The following is an 18,878-nucleotide window of genomic DNA, read 5'->3' on the forward strand; positions in this document are numbered from 1 at the left end:
AAACAGACAAATCCAAAACATTCACCGCAGATCCGCAGGATCAGCAGTAAAAGTAATAAGTACAATAAATACACCTTTCTTTTGGTGATAGATTTACTGTAAAATTCATATTATTTATCAAAAAATGTTCCTTATCCTTCCAGAACAATTTAATTACTGGACATTCATAGAATAAGTGCAATATATTGTCCTCTGTTGTGGCAGAAATCACACATGTTGTTCATCTCAGCAGCTCTTGAAATGTATAAATTAGTGGATAGATATTATTTATTATTTTATATTGCATTTCCTTTATCTTGTTTGGATTAGAAAATATAATATGTTAAAATTGCTGTGGGGAAAAAGGATGCCTTACGTCAAAACACTACGACAAACAGCGAGACCGTCTACGTCATATCTCCGCGCCCAGCCTCCGTCAAGCCTCAAAGAAGGAAAGATGGCTGCAAGGTTACTGCTCCGCTCGGCCTTTAGAGCCGCTAGAACCTGCCGGGCTGCTCCGGCCCCGGCTCTGACCCGCGGGATGGCTGCTGGAGGTGAGGACGGAACCCCCGTCTGGTTAATTTTTCCAATTTACTCGAAGATTAGGATTTAAAAGACAGCTGTTTATGGCAAGGGCAGATAACACTACGCCGGTGTTTCGGTCTAACGGGTGACCGTGTTATCCGGTGACTTAAGTGGTATGACGTTGGAGGCGTCGAAGCAGTCTAGCTAAGAGTGTTATTTATACGTTTAACGAGTATACCTTACTTTCAGATTAAATATATGAATAAATAAAGCGTCTTTGGTGTTGTGGTTTTGATTTTCAGCTGCTGCTCTAACCACGAAAATCACAGAGTCACAAGTTAACACGGGAACTTTCTGAGCCGTTACACCTCCCTCAGCGATAACGTTCTTACTACAGATCAGGACAAACCACGCCTAGAAATAAATTCATTTTGTTCCAGTTCCAAACCTTTTTAAACCAGTAATTTAAAATTTATCTCATATTTTGACCCTTAAGAATTATGATTTCAAATTTCTATCACGTGTATTTGCCCTTTAAAAACATTTTTGTCTTTAAATACTGTGTTTTGACCTTTTGAGACAAGAGATTTTTGGCCTTCAGAGTTATCATTGTGACTTTTTTCAATCTCAGAATCATTTCTCATCAGTGCTAAGGTGTTTTCCCCCGTATTTCATTAGTGGTGAAAATGAGGCTGATAGTTTATGGGTAAATGTGGACCCTCCTCAGCCCTCAGGATGGACCCAAATTCAGAATTCAGCCTCTGCTGTGATTGAGTTTGACATCCCTGATATAAATGGTCTCTCTGCAGGCATTCCCACTGATGAGGAGCAGGCTACAGGAATGGAGAAGATCATCATGAAGGCCATGAAGGACGGGACGGTAACACAACTGAATGAAAGAATGAAACGTGTTTAGAAATGATCTCTTAATTATTGATCTCTAACCAGTTAACCGTCTCCTCTCGTCCAGGATCCCTACAACATGATGAGACCAAAGGTGTACGCTGGCTCCAAGGCCGACCCCCACCTCGTCCCCTCCATCACAAACAAGAGGATTGTGGGATGCGTCTGTAAGTAACAAAAAATAGGCGAACGCCACACATGGTTTATGTTACATAAGGTATTTTTGGTAAGGTATTTATTTATATTTTTCCTCGTTTGTATTTAATTACATTACACCAGGGATTTTCAAACTTCGTTTGCCTAAGTCACACCAAGGGTTAAGCCAAAATCTCAAGGCGCACCAAATTAAGATCGATACACAATAGACTTTTTAAATAATGTTACAGTCAAGGTGGCAAATAAGGGGAGATAAAGGGGAGAGCTTTTTGGGGCCCAGACAACTGGGCGATCATAGAGTTGGCAAACGATGGCTAAAGGGGGCAAAAATAGGGTAAAAGTGATGACAAAATGGCGAAATTGGGCAAAAAGTGGCAAAAAGGCAGCAGAAATGGGTTAAATGTGGTAAAAAGTTCCAAAAAAAGTGGCTAAACTCAGTTACAAGTGGCCTTAAAGGATTAATTGTTTTAAATTGGTAAAAATGGGCTAAAAGTGATAAAAAGGGCAAATGTGGGCAAAAAAGTGGTCAATCAAAGGCAAAAGCTGGCAAAAAGGTGGCAAAATAGATCACAAGTGGCAGAAAAGTGGCAAAAAATGGTTAAAGTTGCTAAAAGGTGGTAAAAAGGGGGTAAAAGTTATGGAAAAACATGACCAAACAATAGCAAAATTGGGCCAAAAGTGGCAAAAATGGGTTAAAAGTGGTAAAAAGTTCCCAGACAGTGGCATAAATGGGTTAAAAGTGGTAAAAAGTTCCCAGACAGTGGCAAAAATGGGTTAAAAGTGGTAAAAAGTTCCCAGACAGTGGCATAAATGGGTTAAAAGTGGTAAAAAGTTCCCAGACAGTGGCATAAATGGGTTAAAAGTGGTAAAAAGTTCCCAGACAGTGGCATAAATGGGTTAAAAGTGGTAAAAAGTTCCCAGACAGTGGCATAAATGGGTTAAAAGTGGTAAAAAGTTCCCAGACAGTGGCATAAATGGGTTAAAAGTGGTAAAAAGTTCCCAGACAGTGGCATAAATGGGTTAAAATTGGTAAAAAGTTCCCAGACAGTGGCATAAATGGGTTAAAAGTGGTAAAAAGTTCCCAGACAGTGGCATAAATGGGTTAAAGTGGTAAAAAGTTCCCAGACAGTGGCATAAATGGGTTAAAAGTGGTAAAAAGTTCCCAGACAGTGGCATAAATGGGTTAAAAGTGGTAAAAAGTTCCCAGACAGTGGCATAAATGGGTTAAAAGTGGTAAAAAGTTCCCAGACAGTGGCATAAATGGGTTAAAAGTGGTAAAAAGTTCCCAGACAGTGGCATAAATGGTAAAAAGTTCCCAGACAGTGGCATAAATGGGTTAAAAGTGGTAAAAAGTTCCCAGACAGTGGCATAAATGGGTTAAAAGTGGTAAAAAGTTCCCAGACAGTGGCATAAATGGGTTAAAAGTGGTAAAAAGTTCCCAGACAGTGGCATAAATGGGTTAAAGTGGTAAAAAGTTCCCAGACAGTGGCATAAATGGGTTAAAGTGGTAAAAAGTTCCCAGACACTGGCATAAATGAGTGGTTAAAATGTGGTAAAAGTTCTCTGCAGGCATAAATGGGTTAAAAGTGGTAAAAAGTTCCCAGACAGTGGCATAAATGGGTTAAAAGTGGTAAAAAGTTCCCAGACAGTGGCATAAATGGGTTAAAGTGGTAAAAAGTTCCCAGACAGTGGCATAAATGGGTTAAAGTGGTAAAAAGTTCCCAGACAGTGGCATAAATGAGTGGTTAAAATGCTCCTCTCGGTTCTCTGCAGGTGAGGAAGACAACACGGCCGTGGTCTGGTTCTGGCTCCATCAGGGCGAGGCCCAGCGCTGCCCGTCCTGCGGCGCTCACTACAAACTGGTTCCTCACGAGCTCCCTCACTAACCCCCCTCCTCTCCCCTTCACTCTCCAGGAAGTCCTTCCCTCTCTTTCAACCCTTTACTTCCTGGTCTTAGGTCGTGAGCTGTCGTCTGATTGGTCTACTTGATTAACGTGCTGACCTCATCAGTCTTTGTTTTACGTGTTGGCGTGAACACGGGGATCACATGTGGTTTGGGACTCAACAGATTCTTCAAACATTTCCACTCACCAGCAGTTTACATTCACACATGTACTGTACCATGTTACTCTCTCTTATTTACAGATAATAAAGTTACAGCTAATATTTGTGATGTTTAGGAGCTTTTTGTTCTTTACCTCAAACCGTTCCTGCAGAAATGTACAGAATCCTCAGGATGTTACACTCACTTCTGTTGAAATAATAAAATCTGAAACTCCCGTTTAAAGAAGTTTGTTTCTTTTTCAACTGTCCTCTCTGATATTGTAGATCTCTGAGTTTATTGTTTATCCATCAGTCCATCTATTTTCCCCGCTGATCCGAGGATGGATCACCTTGGTATGTGTAAAGAAAGTCCACCCAGACGTGCCTCTGTTGGGCAGTGGTTTTCAGCTCTTCCTGGGGATCCTGTGTCGTTACAGGACCAGTACGGATGTGTAATCCTTTCACCGTGCTCTGGAAGTTCTCCAAAGGGAGGTGACCAGGAGGAATCCTGATCACACTGACTTCCTGTCAGGGACGATGCCAGGAATAGAATTTTGGTTTGGCCAAAGTCATTTTGCCTGGTTTTCTCCTTTGCACAGGCAATATTCTGTTCTGTTTATCTAAATCAGGGGTGTCAAACTCAAGGCCCGGGGGCCAAATCCGGCCCGTGGTACAGTTACACTCGGCCTGCAGGGTCATATCATATTCTCATTATAACTGGCCCTAAAATATGAGGTCTGCAGATTTCCTCCAGTATAACAATGCATTTCAACACGTAAGTTTGATTTTATCTAATATTTTGACCTTTTCAATTTATTATTTTCACTTTTATCTCATATTTTGACCTTTAAGGTGCACCATTTTCACTTTTAAGCCAGATTCTTGCCTTCAAAACATGATTGTGACTTTCTTTTTTACACATTTGCCTATTAAAGGCATTATTTTAACATCTTATTTAGTTTTTTGACATTTTGAACAAATAAGTTTGACTTTTTAGCTCAGATTTTGAGATTTGTAAACTATCATTTTGACTTTTTAACTCTCACAATCATTTATCATCATTGCTAAGTTTTTCTTCCATAATTTATTATTGGTGAAAAATGAGGTTGATGGTTAAACGTGGACTCTGTTAGGCCCTCAGACCTTAACTCAGAGTCCTTCCCTTCAGTGACTTAGTTTGACACCCTGATCTAAACATCTAACCAATGACAGCCTGTTGTTTATGTGATTTATTTATATCATAACTGACATTTTATCTCACAGTTAATACTTTCCATCTCATATTTATGACTTAGTTTCAATTTTGATTTTTCTCTGAAAAATTACATTTTAAATTCCAATGTTTGCTTTAATCTCATAATTATTACTTTTGATGTCAATTAAGATTTAATTGTATAATTTTGACTATATTCCTCATTATAGTTACAGACTTTTTATGTCATAATTTCAACTTTAAATCCCCTTATTTTGACTTTATCTCATAAATTTGACATTTAATGTCATGATTGAGTTTTTATCTCATTATTCTGACTTAAAATCATAATTTTGAATTTCAGTCCCTTAATTTTGACTTAATATTTTCATAAGTTTGACCTTTTATTTTATAAAATTAACTTTTATCTCATCATCTTAATTTTCAGTGTCTTATTCTAATACAAGGGTTTTTAATCAGTTAGCTAACCATCAGATTTTATTCTATTTGGCAGAAAGGGGCTTCAGTAAAGAGGTTAAAGGCCAACAGAAAAAATCGGTTTTACCACCGGGAAAAAAGTTTGAGTTAAAAAAAAATGTTATTGGCCCTTATCCTTTTCTGTTGCTTGTGTACCTGTGCCTTAAAAAAGTTAATAATAATAATAATAATAATAGTAATAATAATACACTGTTTAATGCAGAGGAACGACACAGACTCTTATAAATGAACATCAAACGTAGATAAAGCCAACAAACACAAATAACAGAACATCAGAATCACAAATTAAATATATTTTAACCCCTCAAAGCCTGTTGTATCATGTTTGATACTTTTATGATACCTCCATCTAGTTAAAATGATCATAAGTTACTAAAAAAATCTTCTGAATACAATCTAATAAGTGATAAAGATGCCCAAAAGTGGATATCAGTTACCAAAAACACCTAATGTATCAAATAAGATATAAAAAATATAAATTTTATGAAAATTTTGAATTTTTTTTTCCAGTAGAGAGTTAAATAAACATTTAAGTTCCAAAAAATGAGAATTTTCTGGTTATAATTTGTGTTTTCGGGCTTTAAAGATGAATAAACAAAACAATGTGCGCTGGAAACGTCACGTTCAAACCAGGCGACACGCCAATGAAACCTCACACGTCATCACCCTGCGACAGAGAAGAAGGAAAGATGGCTGCAAGGTTACTGCTCCGCTCGGCTTTCAGAGCCGCCAGAACCTGCCGGGCTGCCCCAGCCCCGGCTCTGACCCGCGGGATGGCCGCTGGAGGTGAGGACGGAACTGAAACCACCTTAAAAGCTCTGATAAATGTTAAAATCTGATTTACAAACGCGATTTCGCTGCGATGAGCTCAGGCGGAAGACCTCTAGGTTAGCTTGTTGCTAACAGTGCTACATGCTAACAGTGACGGGTCGACATACTCGGTTATTTAAGTATAAATATTTAAATTAGAGGAAATTCATCAGTTTAAAACAGATGTTTTCATCACAGTTTTAACATTTTTAGTTAGAAGAAGTTGAACAGCGTTTAAACATTATTTTAGGCTCATTAAAACAAATATTATTAATGTTAGCAGATAGCTGGGAAATGCTAATTTATCTCTGAATAATCTGAACTGTTGGGACCTTTTATAAAGCCTAGATGTTTATATTCTACTGTACGATCATTAAAACATTCATTATTTATCATTGAAATAAGTAATCAGTGAGTCAGCTGTAACAGTTTTAACACCAGCTCAGTTTGGGTCAAAATGATGTTTGAACTGAAATATCAGCTTCATAAATGACCAGAAATTTACTAAATTAACCTGAATATAAAGCTGTAACTGTAAATACGGTTTATAATAGAGAAAAGAACAATAACAGATTGTAATGATGTTAATATCACATATTATTCATAAACATTCACTATAGGACAGGACTGGATATTATCAAATCTCCTTTTAGAGACAACAGGACAGTTTATAAAGTTTTATTGATAATCAGCAGACTTCCATCATTAAACACAAGTTTAATGAGTCAGTTAAAGTAGGGCTCTCAAACATTGAACAGTTTTAATCACAGTCGTAAAGTTTAATCAACTTCCTGTTTGGATGCAGAGCTGCTTTTATTTTGAAAAGAGAAGAACACACAGGTTAGAGACTAAAACATGAATTTATCCACAGAGAAAGGAGCCTTTTCTGGATCCTAAGTAAACTTTTTAAAGTCAGATAAATGTTTAATGATCTCTGTCTGTGAGGTTTTAAAGGTAAATGAGGCATTAAGCAGGAGTGGACTGATTTTACATCACTGAGGCTGCAGGGAGACGCTGACATGGATTAACTAAAGTGTGCCAGAACAGACAATAAAGCACCAGATTTATGCAATTTAGAAAAATAATCATTAATGACATATCTTTATTCATCCCAGCCAATGCAGACCGCCTAGAGCAGTGTTACTCAACCCTACTAAAAATACCTCTGTAAGAGCCACAATCAAAGTGGTGAAAAGTGGCTAAAAAAAGATTAAAGAAGCAATAACAATAAGTTAAAGGAGGCAAAAATGGTCAAAAAGCAACAAAAATGGGGAGGAAAACGTTCGAAAAAGGGTGAGAAAGTAGCAAAAATGGGGGAGAAGTGAGTTACAGGTGGCAAAAAAAGATCCAAAAGTGGCAAAAATGTGGCAAAAAAAGAGGGAAAAGTGATTAAATGGGCGAAAAGCAGTCAAGAGTGGCAAAAATGGGAGAAAAATAGGAAACAGGTGGTATTCAGTGGCAAAAGAGAGCTGAAATGTGTGAAAAGTGATGAAAAGAGGCAAAAATGGGATAAAATTGCCTGAAAGAAGTGGCTAAAATGGGCAAAAACGAGAAAGAAAGGGGTATTTAATGACAAAGTTAGCTTATAGGGGTTAAAATAGGGAGAAAAAAAATTGTGAAAAAGGGCAAAAATGGTCCTAAAGTGGCAAAAAATGGGTAAAAATAGCAAAAAAAGGTGTCAAAAATTGGCAAAAAAATAGGGAAAAAAGTGGTATTCAACGGCAAGAGGTAGCTTAAATAGGTGAAAAGGGCCAAAACATTTCCCTCTTTTTAGGTTTTCTGGGTGAATAATATTTCAAATGAAGACATAAAAGAGCCACAGGTTGAGTATCACCGGCCCTGAGGCAGACCATATCCATGTAGAACCTCCTCTTTAAACCGTATTTTGACTTGTTCTATATCTATATTATTAATGTACGGTCGTAAACATTCCCACGGCACACCAAGACTCTCCTAAAGTTCACCAGCGTGCTTCACCGCCACATGTGAGAAACTCTGAGTTAAAGTTTCTGCCAAAGACTGACAGCAGCAGGTTAACCACCTGAAGTATTTCCTCAAGGCAGTGATGATGCAGTGAAGCATCACACTTCCTGATATTTCTTTTTCTACTGGCTACAGTGGTGAAGTGAACCATGAGCTTACTGGTACCATCAGAAGGATTTGTCTATGAAGTTATGTTACCGTCAGAAACACAGACGGGGAATTAAAATCATGTTAAGATCATCAAATTAGACCTGCTCATAAGGTTTCTGGTGGACAGACAAGGACAGGAGATCCAGGCAGGCACAGAGAATACATAAAGATATAGGGATGTAGATGTAGATACAGATATAGATACAGATACAGTTATAGATATAGGGATGTAGATGTAGATACAGATATAGATACAGATATAGATATAGATATAGGGATGTAGATACAGATATAGATACAGATACAGATATAGATATAGGGAGTGTAGATGTAGATACAGATATAGATACAGATACAGATATAGATATAGATATAGGGATGTAGATGTAGATACAGATATAGATACAGATATAGATATAGATATAGGGATGTAGATACAGATATAGATACAGATACAGATATAGATATAGGGAGTGTAGATGTAGATACAGATATAGATACAGATACAGATATAGATATAGATATAGGGATGTAGATACAGATATAGATACAGATACAGATATAGATATAGGGATGTAGATACAGATATAGATACAGATACAGATATAGATATAGGGATGTAGATGTAGATACAGATATAGATACAGATACAGATATAGATATAGATATAGGGATGTAGATGTAGATACAGATATAGATACAGATATAGATATAGATATAGGGATGTAGATACAGATATAGATACAGATATAGATATAGATATAGGGATGTAGATACAGATATAGATACAGATATAGATATAGATATAGGGATGTAGATACAGATATAGATACAGATATAGATATAGATATAGGGATGTAGATACAGATATAGATACAGATATAGATATAGATATAGGGATGTAGATACAGATATAGATATAGATATAGATATAGATATAGGGATGTAGATGTAGATACAGATATAGATACAGATATAGATATAGATATAGGGATGTAGATACAGATATAGATACAGATATAGATATAGATATAGGGATGTAGATACAGATATAGATACAGATATAGATATAGATATAGGGATGTAGATACAGATATAGATACAGATATAGATATAGATATAGGGATGTAGATACAGATATAGATACAGATATAGATATAGATATAGATATAGATATAGGGATGTAGATATAGATACAGATATAGATATAGATATTGATATAGATATAGATATAGGGATGTAGATGTAGATACAGATATAGATATAGATATAGATATAGAGATGTAGATACAGATATAGATACAGATACAGATATAGATATAGGGATGTAGATACAGATATAGATACAGATACAGATATAGATATAGGGATGTAGATACAGATATAGATACAGATACAGATATAGATATAGGGATGTAGATACAGATATAGATACAGATACAGTTATAGATATAGGGAGTGTAGATGTAGATACAGATATAGATACAGATACAGATATAGATATAGGGATGTAGATACAGATATAGATACAGATACAGATATAGATATAGGGATGTAGATACAGATATAGATACAGATACAGTTATAGATATAGGGATGTAGATGTAGATACAGATATAGATACAGATATAGATATAGATATAGATATAGGGATGTAGATGTAGATACAGATATAGATATAGATATCGATATAGATATAGGGATGTAGATGTAGATACAGATATAGATATAGATATAGGGATGTAGATACAGATATAGATACAGATATAGATATAGGGATGTAGATACAGATATAGATACAGATATAGATATAGATATAGATATAGGGATGTAGATGTAGATACAGATATAGATATAGATATCGATATAGATATAGATATAGGGATGTAGATGTAGATATAGATATAGATATAGATATAGGGATGTAGATGTAGATACAGATATAGATATAGGGATGTAGATACAGTTATAGATATAGGGATGTAGATGTAGATACAGATATAGATATAGGGATGTAGATATAGATATAGGGAGTATAGATATAGATATAGGGAGTGTAGATATAGATATATTGGGAGTGTAGATACAGATATAGGGAGTATAGATATAGATATAGGGAGTTAGATATAGATATAGGGAGTGTAGATATAGGGGGTGTAGATATAGGGAGTGTAGATATAGATATAGGGAGTGTAGATGTAGATACAGATATAGATATAGATAAAGGGAGTGTAGATGTAGATATAGGGAGTATAGATATAGATATAGGGAGTATAGATATAGATATAGGGAGTGTAGATACAGATATAGGGAGTATAGATATAGATGTAGGGAGTGTAGATACAGATATAGGGAGTATAGATATAGATATAGGGAGTATAGATATAGATGTAGGGAGTGTAGATATAGATATAGGGAGTATAGATATAGATGTAGGGAGTGTAGATATAGATATAGGGAGTATAGATATAGATACATGGAGTGTAGATACAGATATAGGGAGTATAGATATAGATATAGGGAGTATAGATATAGATGTAGGGAGTGTAGATATAGATATAGGGAGTATAGATATAGATACATGGAGTGTAGATACAGATATAGGGAGTATAGATATAGATATAGGGAGTATAGATATAGATGTAGGGAGTGTAGATATAGATATAGGGAGTGTAGATATAGATATAGGGAGTATAGATATAGATGTAGGGAGTGTAGATATAGATATAGGGAGTATAGATATAGATATAGGGAGTGTAGATATAGATACAGGGAGTGTAGATACAGATATAGGGAGTGTAGATATAGATATAGGGAGTATAGATATAGATATAGGGAGTGTAGATATAGATATAGGGAGTGTAGATATAGATATAGGGAGTATAGATATAGATATAGGGAGTGTAGATATAGATATAGGGAGTATAGATATAGATATAGGGAGTGTAGATATAGATACAGGGAGTGTAGATACAGATATAGGGAGTATAGATATAGATGTAGGGAGTGTAGATATAGATATAGGGAGTATAGATATAGATATAGGGAGTGTAGATATAGATATAGGGAGTATAGATATAGATGTAGGGAGTGTAGATATAGATATAGGGAGTGTAGATATAGATATAGGGAGTATAGATATAGATGTAGGGAGTGTAGATACAGATATAGGAAGTATAGATGTAGATATAGGGAGTGTAGATACAGATATAGGGAGTGTAGATATAGATATAGGGAGTGTAGATACAGATATAGGGAGTATAGATATAGGGAGTGTAGATGTAGATACAGATATAGATATAGATAAAGGGAGTGTAGATGTAGATATAGGGAGTATAGATATAGATATAGGGAGTATAGATATAGATATAGGGAGTGTAGATATAGATATAGGGAGTATAGATATAGATATAGGGAGTATAGATATAGATGTAGGGAGTGTAGATATAGATATAGGGAGTATAGATATAGATGTAGGGAGTGTAGATACAGATGTAGGGAGTGTAGATATAGATATAGGGAGTATAGATGTAGACGTAGGGAGTGTAGATATAGATATAGGGAGTATAGATATAGATACATGGAGTGTAGATACAGATATAGGGAGTATAGATATAGATATAGGGAGTATAGATATAGATGTAGGGAGTGTAGATATAGATATAGGGAGTATAGATATAGATACATGGAGTGTAGATACAGATATAGGGAGTATAGATATAGATATAGGGAGTATAGATATAGATGTAGGGAGTGTAGATATAGATATAGGGAGTATAGATATAGATACAGGGAGTGTAGATACAGATATAGGGAGTATAGATATAGATATAGGGAGTGTAGATATAGATGTAGGGAGTGTAGATATAGATATAGGGAGTATAGATATAGATATAGGGAGTATAGATATAGATGTAGGGAGTGTAGATATAGATATAGGGAGTATAGATATAGATATAGGGAGTGTAGATATAGATATAGGGAGTGTAGATATAGATATAGGGAGTATAGATATAGATATAGGGAGTATAGATACAGATGTAGGGAGTGTAGATATAGATATAGGGAGTATAGATATAGATGTAGGGAGTGTAGATATAGATATAGGGAGTATAGATATAGATACATGGAGTGTAGATACAGATATAGGGAGTATAGATATAGATATAGGGAGTATAGATATAGATGTAGGGAGTGTAGATATAGATATAGGGAGTATAGATATAGATACATGGAGTGTAGATACAGATATAGGGAGTATAGATATAGATATAGGGAGTATAGATATAGATGTAGGGAGTGTAGATATAGATATAGGGAGTATAGATATAGATACAGGGAGTGTAGATACAGATATAGGGAGTATAGATATAGATATAGGGAGTGTAGATATAGATGTAGGGAGTGTAGATATAGATATAGGGAGTATAGATATAGATATAGGGAGTGTAGATATAGATGTAGGGAGTGTAGATATAGATATAGGGAGTGTAGATATAGATATAGGGAGTATAGATATAGATATAGGGAGTTTAGATATAGATATAGGGAGTGTAGATACAGATATAGGGAGTATAGATATAGATATAGGGAGTGTAGATATAGATATAGGGAGTGTAGATATAGATATAGGGAGTGTAGATATAGATATAGGGAGTGTAGATACAGATATAGGGAGTATAGATGTAGATATAGATATAGGAGGTGTAGATATAGATATAGATATAGGGAGTATAGATATAGATATAGGGAGTGTAGATATAGATATAGGGAGTGTAGATATAGATATAGGGAGTGTAGATATAGATGTAGGGAGTATAGATTATGTTCCTGAGCTCTTGTGTCTGATGTAGGTCAGAATGTTCAGAGGGAGCAGACCTGAAATAGACCCAGAGGTGAGATTATGTCAGTGTTTAAGTCTGCATGGTGACTGTAAATGATGAGTTAGGTTGTTTAGATAAATGACAAACCTCAGACTTCATAACAGACAGAATATCCTCTTTTACAGTTTATTTATTGTACTACTAAAAATACAAATCAGTCTGTATTTTGGCAGCTGTTTTATAATTTAGTTTTAAGTGTAAAATCTACTGCAGACTTTGGCAGAGCAGTGTTTTTAGGATGTGAATAGTTCACCTGGAAAATCACCCCTGATGTGTTCAGAAAGGCACGACAACAATAACCCCAAATGTTTGCTCTTTAACGGCGTTTATTCCTGCTGTTCTTGATGTGTGAAGGCCTTTAGTCTTTACACTGAAATGTCTTCTTGTTTTGAAACTCAAAAACATTTCAGTCAATAAAAAATCTCTGTATTTTAGTCTTTACTTTCAGTCTTTTGGAACTTTGTAGCCGAATTGTAAGATAAATAGACCTGAAAACGCTCACAGTTCTCTTTGTTTATAACAGGAAACTGAACCTTTGACCTCTGTTGTAACTAATCTAGTCATTAAAGAAGATAAACTGGAGTTACTGATCTGCAGTTGTGGTTAATTTCACCGTGTTTGAACTTGTTCTGATGGCAGGCATTCCCACTGATGAGGAGCAGGCTACAGGACTGGAGAAGATCATCATGAAGGCCATGAAGGACGGGACGGTAAGATCTACATCCTGCAGAAACATCCATGAGTCCTCTGTTTGGAAAAAAGAATGATAAGAAATAATCACATCACTTAAGAACTGCCTTAAATACACGAGTAAGATGAACCATGTTCTGCATGAAGACACGGGATGGAGAAATTATCTGTGATACAAGAAGGAAACCTAACACAGAAACACTTACACTGTTGGAGCAGTCAGGAGATGCTTCATCAGCATCCTTAAACTATTAATGAGGTCAGGTAGCCTGATGGTGGAGAAGAAAGAGAAGAGGAAGGAAAATACTTTCCAGGGAGGAAATTCAGAATTTAAAAAGTTACACAACAGCGTGAAAAGAGAACCAGTGTTTTTAAAGTTTAAAAATACATAAATTTACAAGAAAAAACTCATAATTTTGATTTTAAAAAGTTGTAAATCAACCAAAAATAATCTTGAGTGTATTGAGCTGTAACTTGACAACAAAAAAATCTGAACATTTTTGAGTTTAAAAGTCATAAATGTTCAGGAAGACTTGAAATTTGGGGGTTTAAAATGTCTCAATTTATGAAATAAATAAAAATATAAACCTAAACATCTTTAATTTAGAGAGCCACTCATTTACAGGAAAAGACTTGAAACTTTGGGGGTTTAAATGTCTCAATTTGCTTAAACAAATAAATCAAACAGATGTAGAAATTTTCTATTTTTAAAAGACAAAATTTACAGGAAAGGACTCAGAATTTTGGAGTTAGAAATTTCAGCAAATTAAAAGAAAAGATTTGTAATATTTTATTCTAAGAAGTTGTAAGTTTACTCCTAAAGTCTTGAATTTATAAAACTTTCATTTGGCAAGGAAAAAGTTTTTTTTTTTGTTAAAAAGACATAATTTAGAGGAAAAGACTTAATTTTGATTTTAAAAAGTTGTAAATCAACAAAAAATAAATTTGAGCGTATAAAACTGTAATTTGACAACAAAAAATCTGAACATTTTTGAGTTTAAAAAGTCAGAAATGTACAGGAACAGCCTTGAACTTTGGGGGTTTAAAATGTCTCAATTTATAAAATAGATAAAAATATAAACCTCAGTGTTTTAAATTTAGAAAGCCTTAGATTTATTGGAAAATACTAGGTTTAAAATTTCATCAATTCTCATGAAAAAATGTGGAGTTTTTGATTACAAAAGGTCATCAACTGAAAGTAAAAACTGAAACTTTTGAGTTTAAAAATACATAAAATTTACAGGAAAAGACTTGAAACTTTGGCGTTTAAATGTCTCCATTTGCTTAAACAGATAGATAAAATAGATGTAGAAATTTTTGAATTCAAAAAGACAAATTTACAGGAAAGGAATTTTGGTGGTAAAATGTCTCAACATACAAGAACAACCCTTGAAATTATAAGTTTAAGTATTTGCAAATTTACAAAAAAAGACCCTAAATTAGGGGGTTTAAAATGGTCAAATTTCCTTCAAAAACATCTCCAAAATTTTTGGTTTCAAATGTCAACAATGTACTGGAAAATACTCAGAAATTTGGTGTTTAAGATGTCTTGGTTTACTAAGAAAAAAAAACTGAATATCTGAGTTTAAAAAGTAAATTTCTGAGCTTAAATGGAGTTTCCAGGGAGGGTTCTGTGCTGATGTCGAGGCCGTGTTTAGGTCAGTAGGAGTGTTTCAGAGATTAAACAGTAATTTATCATTACTCCAGGATCTGTTATCAGAGGTCAGCAGGCGTTTGCTGGGACCATCCCGGATAGGAACTTAGATTTTTTTCTGAAAATGGACTCACTGCTGAGTATTTAAATGATATCGTCCATTAAACCTGTGTCCATCTTTCTTATGCTTTCTCTCCCCTCGTCCAGGATCCCTACAACATGATGAGACCAAAGGAGTATGCCGGCTCTAAGGCCGACCCCCACCTCGTCCCCTCCATCACAAACAAGAGGATTGTGGGATGTGTCTGTAAGTTAGGAATATTTCTTAAAGCTAGTCCACATGTAGGTGGATATTTTTGAAAACAGAGGCTTTCCTTCTCTGTCAGAATGGGTATTTAATTTCCTTCTTAGTGTTTAAAGTCTTTACATTTCACACAGCGTCCCAACTATTTTAGAAGAGACTCTTTCTGTAAGCTCTGAGTGATTTCTAACATGTCATATCAGTGTTTTCAGCTCAGACTGTTTCTTAAACCTCCTCTCGGTTCTCTGCAGGTGAGGAAGACAACACGGCCGTGGTCTGGTTCTGGCTCCATCAGGGCGAGGCCCAGCGCTGCCCGTCCTGCGGCGCTCACTACAAACTGGTTCCTCATGAGCTCCCTCACTAACCTCCCCCCTCTCCCCTTCACTCTCCAGGAAGTCCTTCCCTCTCTCTCAGCCCTTTACTTCCTGGTCTTAGGTCACAAGCTCTTGTCTGATTGGTCTACTTGATCAATGTGCTGACCTCATCAGTCTTTGTTTTATGTGTTAACGTGAACACGGGGATCACATGTGGTTTGGGACTCAACACATTCTTCAAACATTTCCACTCATCAGCAGTTTACATTCACACATGTACTGTACCATGTTACACTCTCTTATTTTATTCAGATAATAAAGTTACAGCTAATATTACTCTGACGCTCATCCTTTCTTTTATAGAACATTAAACTTCTGAACGATCCTGTAAAAATGTTTGAACAACCAGAGACAACACAGCCCAGTTAGTTTCAGTTTCTAAAGAACCTAAAGAGTTTCACTGAAGGAGCTTTTCTTCTCTGTAAAATCTGTAAATGAGTCGATCAAACAGGATCACAGAAGAAAAACAAACATGGAGGATGAAGAAAATCCTCCGCTGCTGTCCTGGAGTGACATCTTTGCATCCTTTTCAAAACTCCAGCTGCCTCAGGGAGAGTGTGTTCGTGTTTACTGCCGTGTTTGTGAAATCCTCCACATCCAGTCTGTGATTCCTCCCTCTGCTCAGTCAGACACGGTTGGATTTCACAGTTTCAGATCAGTGAGGATCCAGCACAGCAGAATAGGGCCGCTCTGAAAAACAAAGGATCTGTCAATTTAAAAAAATCCCAAAAAACTAAAATATTCCTGATTATACGGTTGTGAATTTATGAGCTCAAAAAGTCACAAATTTACAATAAAGAAAAACACAACTTTGGAGTTGAAATTTCAAACCTACCATAAAAACACAACATTGTGAAATACGTAATCTCTCATTTTACAAAAAAGCCCTAAATTTAGAGTTTATGAAGTTCCATTTAAAAAGTTTTGGAGTTTAGACTTTAGGATTTTAAGGTTTAAAATGTCATTTTACAAGAACCAATTTCAGCTCTTGAGTTCAAAAAGTAGTTAACTAAAAACTAAAAACAGAATATTGTTGTTTTAAATGAAATAAACTTCCAAGAAAAATGTTACCAATTTACAAGAAAAAACATGGAATCTAGATTTTAAAAAAGGTGCAAATTGGAAGAAAAACAACAAAAAAGAGACCTTGAGTTCTAAGTTTAAATTTTTAATAGAAAAAAATAAATAAATTGAGTTAAGAAAGATGTAAAATTAAAGGAACAGGCTCACAATTTTGGTGTCAAAAAATAAGATAAATTTGCAAGAAAATCTTTGGAATTTTGATTTTAAAAAGTTGTAAACCGCCCCCCAAATCCCCCATAAAATCTTGGGTTGATAAAGTTATTTAACAAAAAAGAAAACTCTTGTTTTTTTCCCCCAAGGTCATAAATTTACCAGAGAAGACTCAAAATCTTGGAGGCATAAATGTCTTAATTTACAAAAACAAAACAGTATAAAATGTTTTAAATCAAACTTTTAAATAACAAAAAACAAACTTACAGGAAAATAATTTTGGAGTTTAAAATCTAATCAAATTAAAATTAAAGGTTGTCAATTAAAAAAAAAAAAGAAACAGGACAGTTCTGAGTTTAAAAAGACAAATTTACAGGAAAGATTCAGAATTTTAGAGTTTAAAATGTCTTCAAAAAACAAAACTCAAAATGTTGAGTATTTAAGTTGTAAATTTCAATTCATATATTATTGTGTTTTAATTCTCTCAATTTACAAATAATAAATAAAAACATAAAATTTGCAGTTAAAAAAATGCATTTGCTGTGAAAAAATTTCAAAAGCTTTAAATCTTTCCTAAAGAGTTTCAATATTTCAGAGTTAAATGTGTGATTAAATTACAAGAAAAACGTTAAATTTCAAAAATATCTAACTTCAAAATAAAAGACCCCAAAATATGGAGTTTGAAAAGTTGCACATTTTTGTTTAAATAAGTTTAAAATGTAAATCTATGAGAAAAAAATTGACTTTAAAAAGGAGGAAAACTAAATTTTGGTGTTTAAAAAGTTTAAAATGTACTAAAACAGAATATTTTAGACAATAAAACAGAGTAGCTGATTTTGTGGGAGATAAACCAGATTAAGTTATTTTCCTTGCACTAATCACATTTAATATTAATTTCAGGTCTGATCAATAAGGAAACATGATATTCAGGACTTTGAGGAGACGCTGCAAACTTCAATCCTGATCGTTCTGAACCTTAATGGGGCTGACTGGTCCCATCAGTGGTGGTCTTCGTGATGAGGGATTTTGTGCGAACTCTGATGATTCTGAACTGAAGACGCTTTCAGAGAGGAGGTGGAACATCTTCAAGAACCTCAAAGTCGAGCTGCATCTTTAAGACCAGATTTAGGCAGTAAACGACATCGCCAACAGACTGAGCAGACTGCTCGGTTTTGCAGTGTTGTGATGGATCCATTCCTCTTTAATGCACTGGTCTCATAACTGATGTGTTTGTAGCTTTGAGAGCACAGATCTAAGAGAGATTATAGCGGTAGAAGAATGTGGTATCAAAGATGGTCAAAGCTGCAGGAAGAACGTTTGTCCTTCTGGATATTTTAGTTTGATTTAAACATTTCCAGCAGGTGACCGTGGTTGGAGAACATCAGCCACCAGATGGCGCCAGCAGCAAACATTTACCCTCCATGCAGCATGGTTCAGATAAAGGGATTTTACATCTGTTCTCTCTAGAATAACAGCTGTATGGACCGTCTCCTTTGGCTGTTTC

The 18,878-nt window shown here is 35.1% G+C and overlaps 2 protein-coding genes across 2 annotated transcripts; both read left to right on the top strand.

Annotated features, from left to right (window-relative positions):
- The first annotated feature begins 403 nt into the window (after nt 1–403).
- Nucleotides 404–3,850, top strand: LOC121525268 (cytochrome c oxidase subunit 5B, mitochondrial-like). The gene is made up of 4 exons (XM_041811161.1): nt 404–533; nt 1,314–1,384; nt 1,475–1,574; nt 3,337–3,850. Exons 1-4 carry the CDS (start codon nt 437–439, stop codon nt 3,447–3,449), a joined length of 381 nt encoding a protein of 126 aa, XP_041667095.1. The 5' UTR covers nt 404–436; the 3' UTR covers nt 3,450–3,850.
- Nucleotides 3,851–5,948: 2,098 nt separating this feature from the next.
- Nucleotides 5,949–16,417, top strand: LOC121525271 (cytochrome c oxidase subunit 5B, mitochondrial-like). Its single transcript, XM_041811164.1, has 4 exons — nt 5,949–6,082; nt 13,762–13,832; nt 15,674–15,773; nt 16,019–16,417. Exons 1-4 carry the CDS (start codon nt 5,986–5,988, stop codon nt 16,129–16,131), a joined length of 381 nt encoding a protein of 126 aa, XP_041667098.1. The 5' UTR covers nt 5,949–5,985; the 3' UTR covers nt 16,132–16,417.
- Nucleotides 16,418–18,878: the final 2,461 nt, after the last annotated feature.

The sequence above is a fragment of the Cheilinus undulatus genome, linkage group 17 (assembly GCF_018320785.1).
Source record: "Cheilinus undulatus linkage group 17, ASM1832078v1, whole genome shotgun sequence".
Taxonomy (NCBI): Eukaryota; Metazoa; Chordata; class Actinopteri; order Labriformes; family Labridae; genus Cheilinus; species Cheilinus undulatus.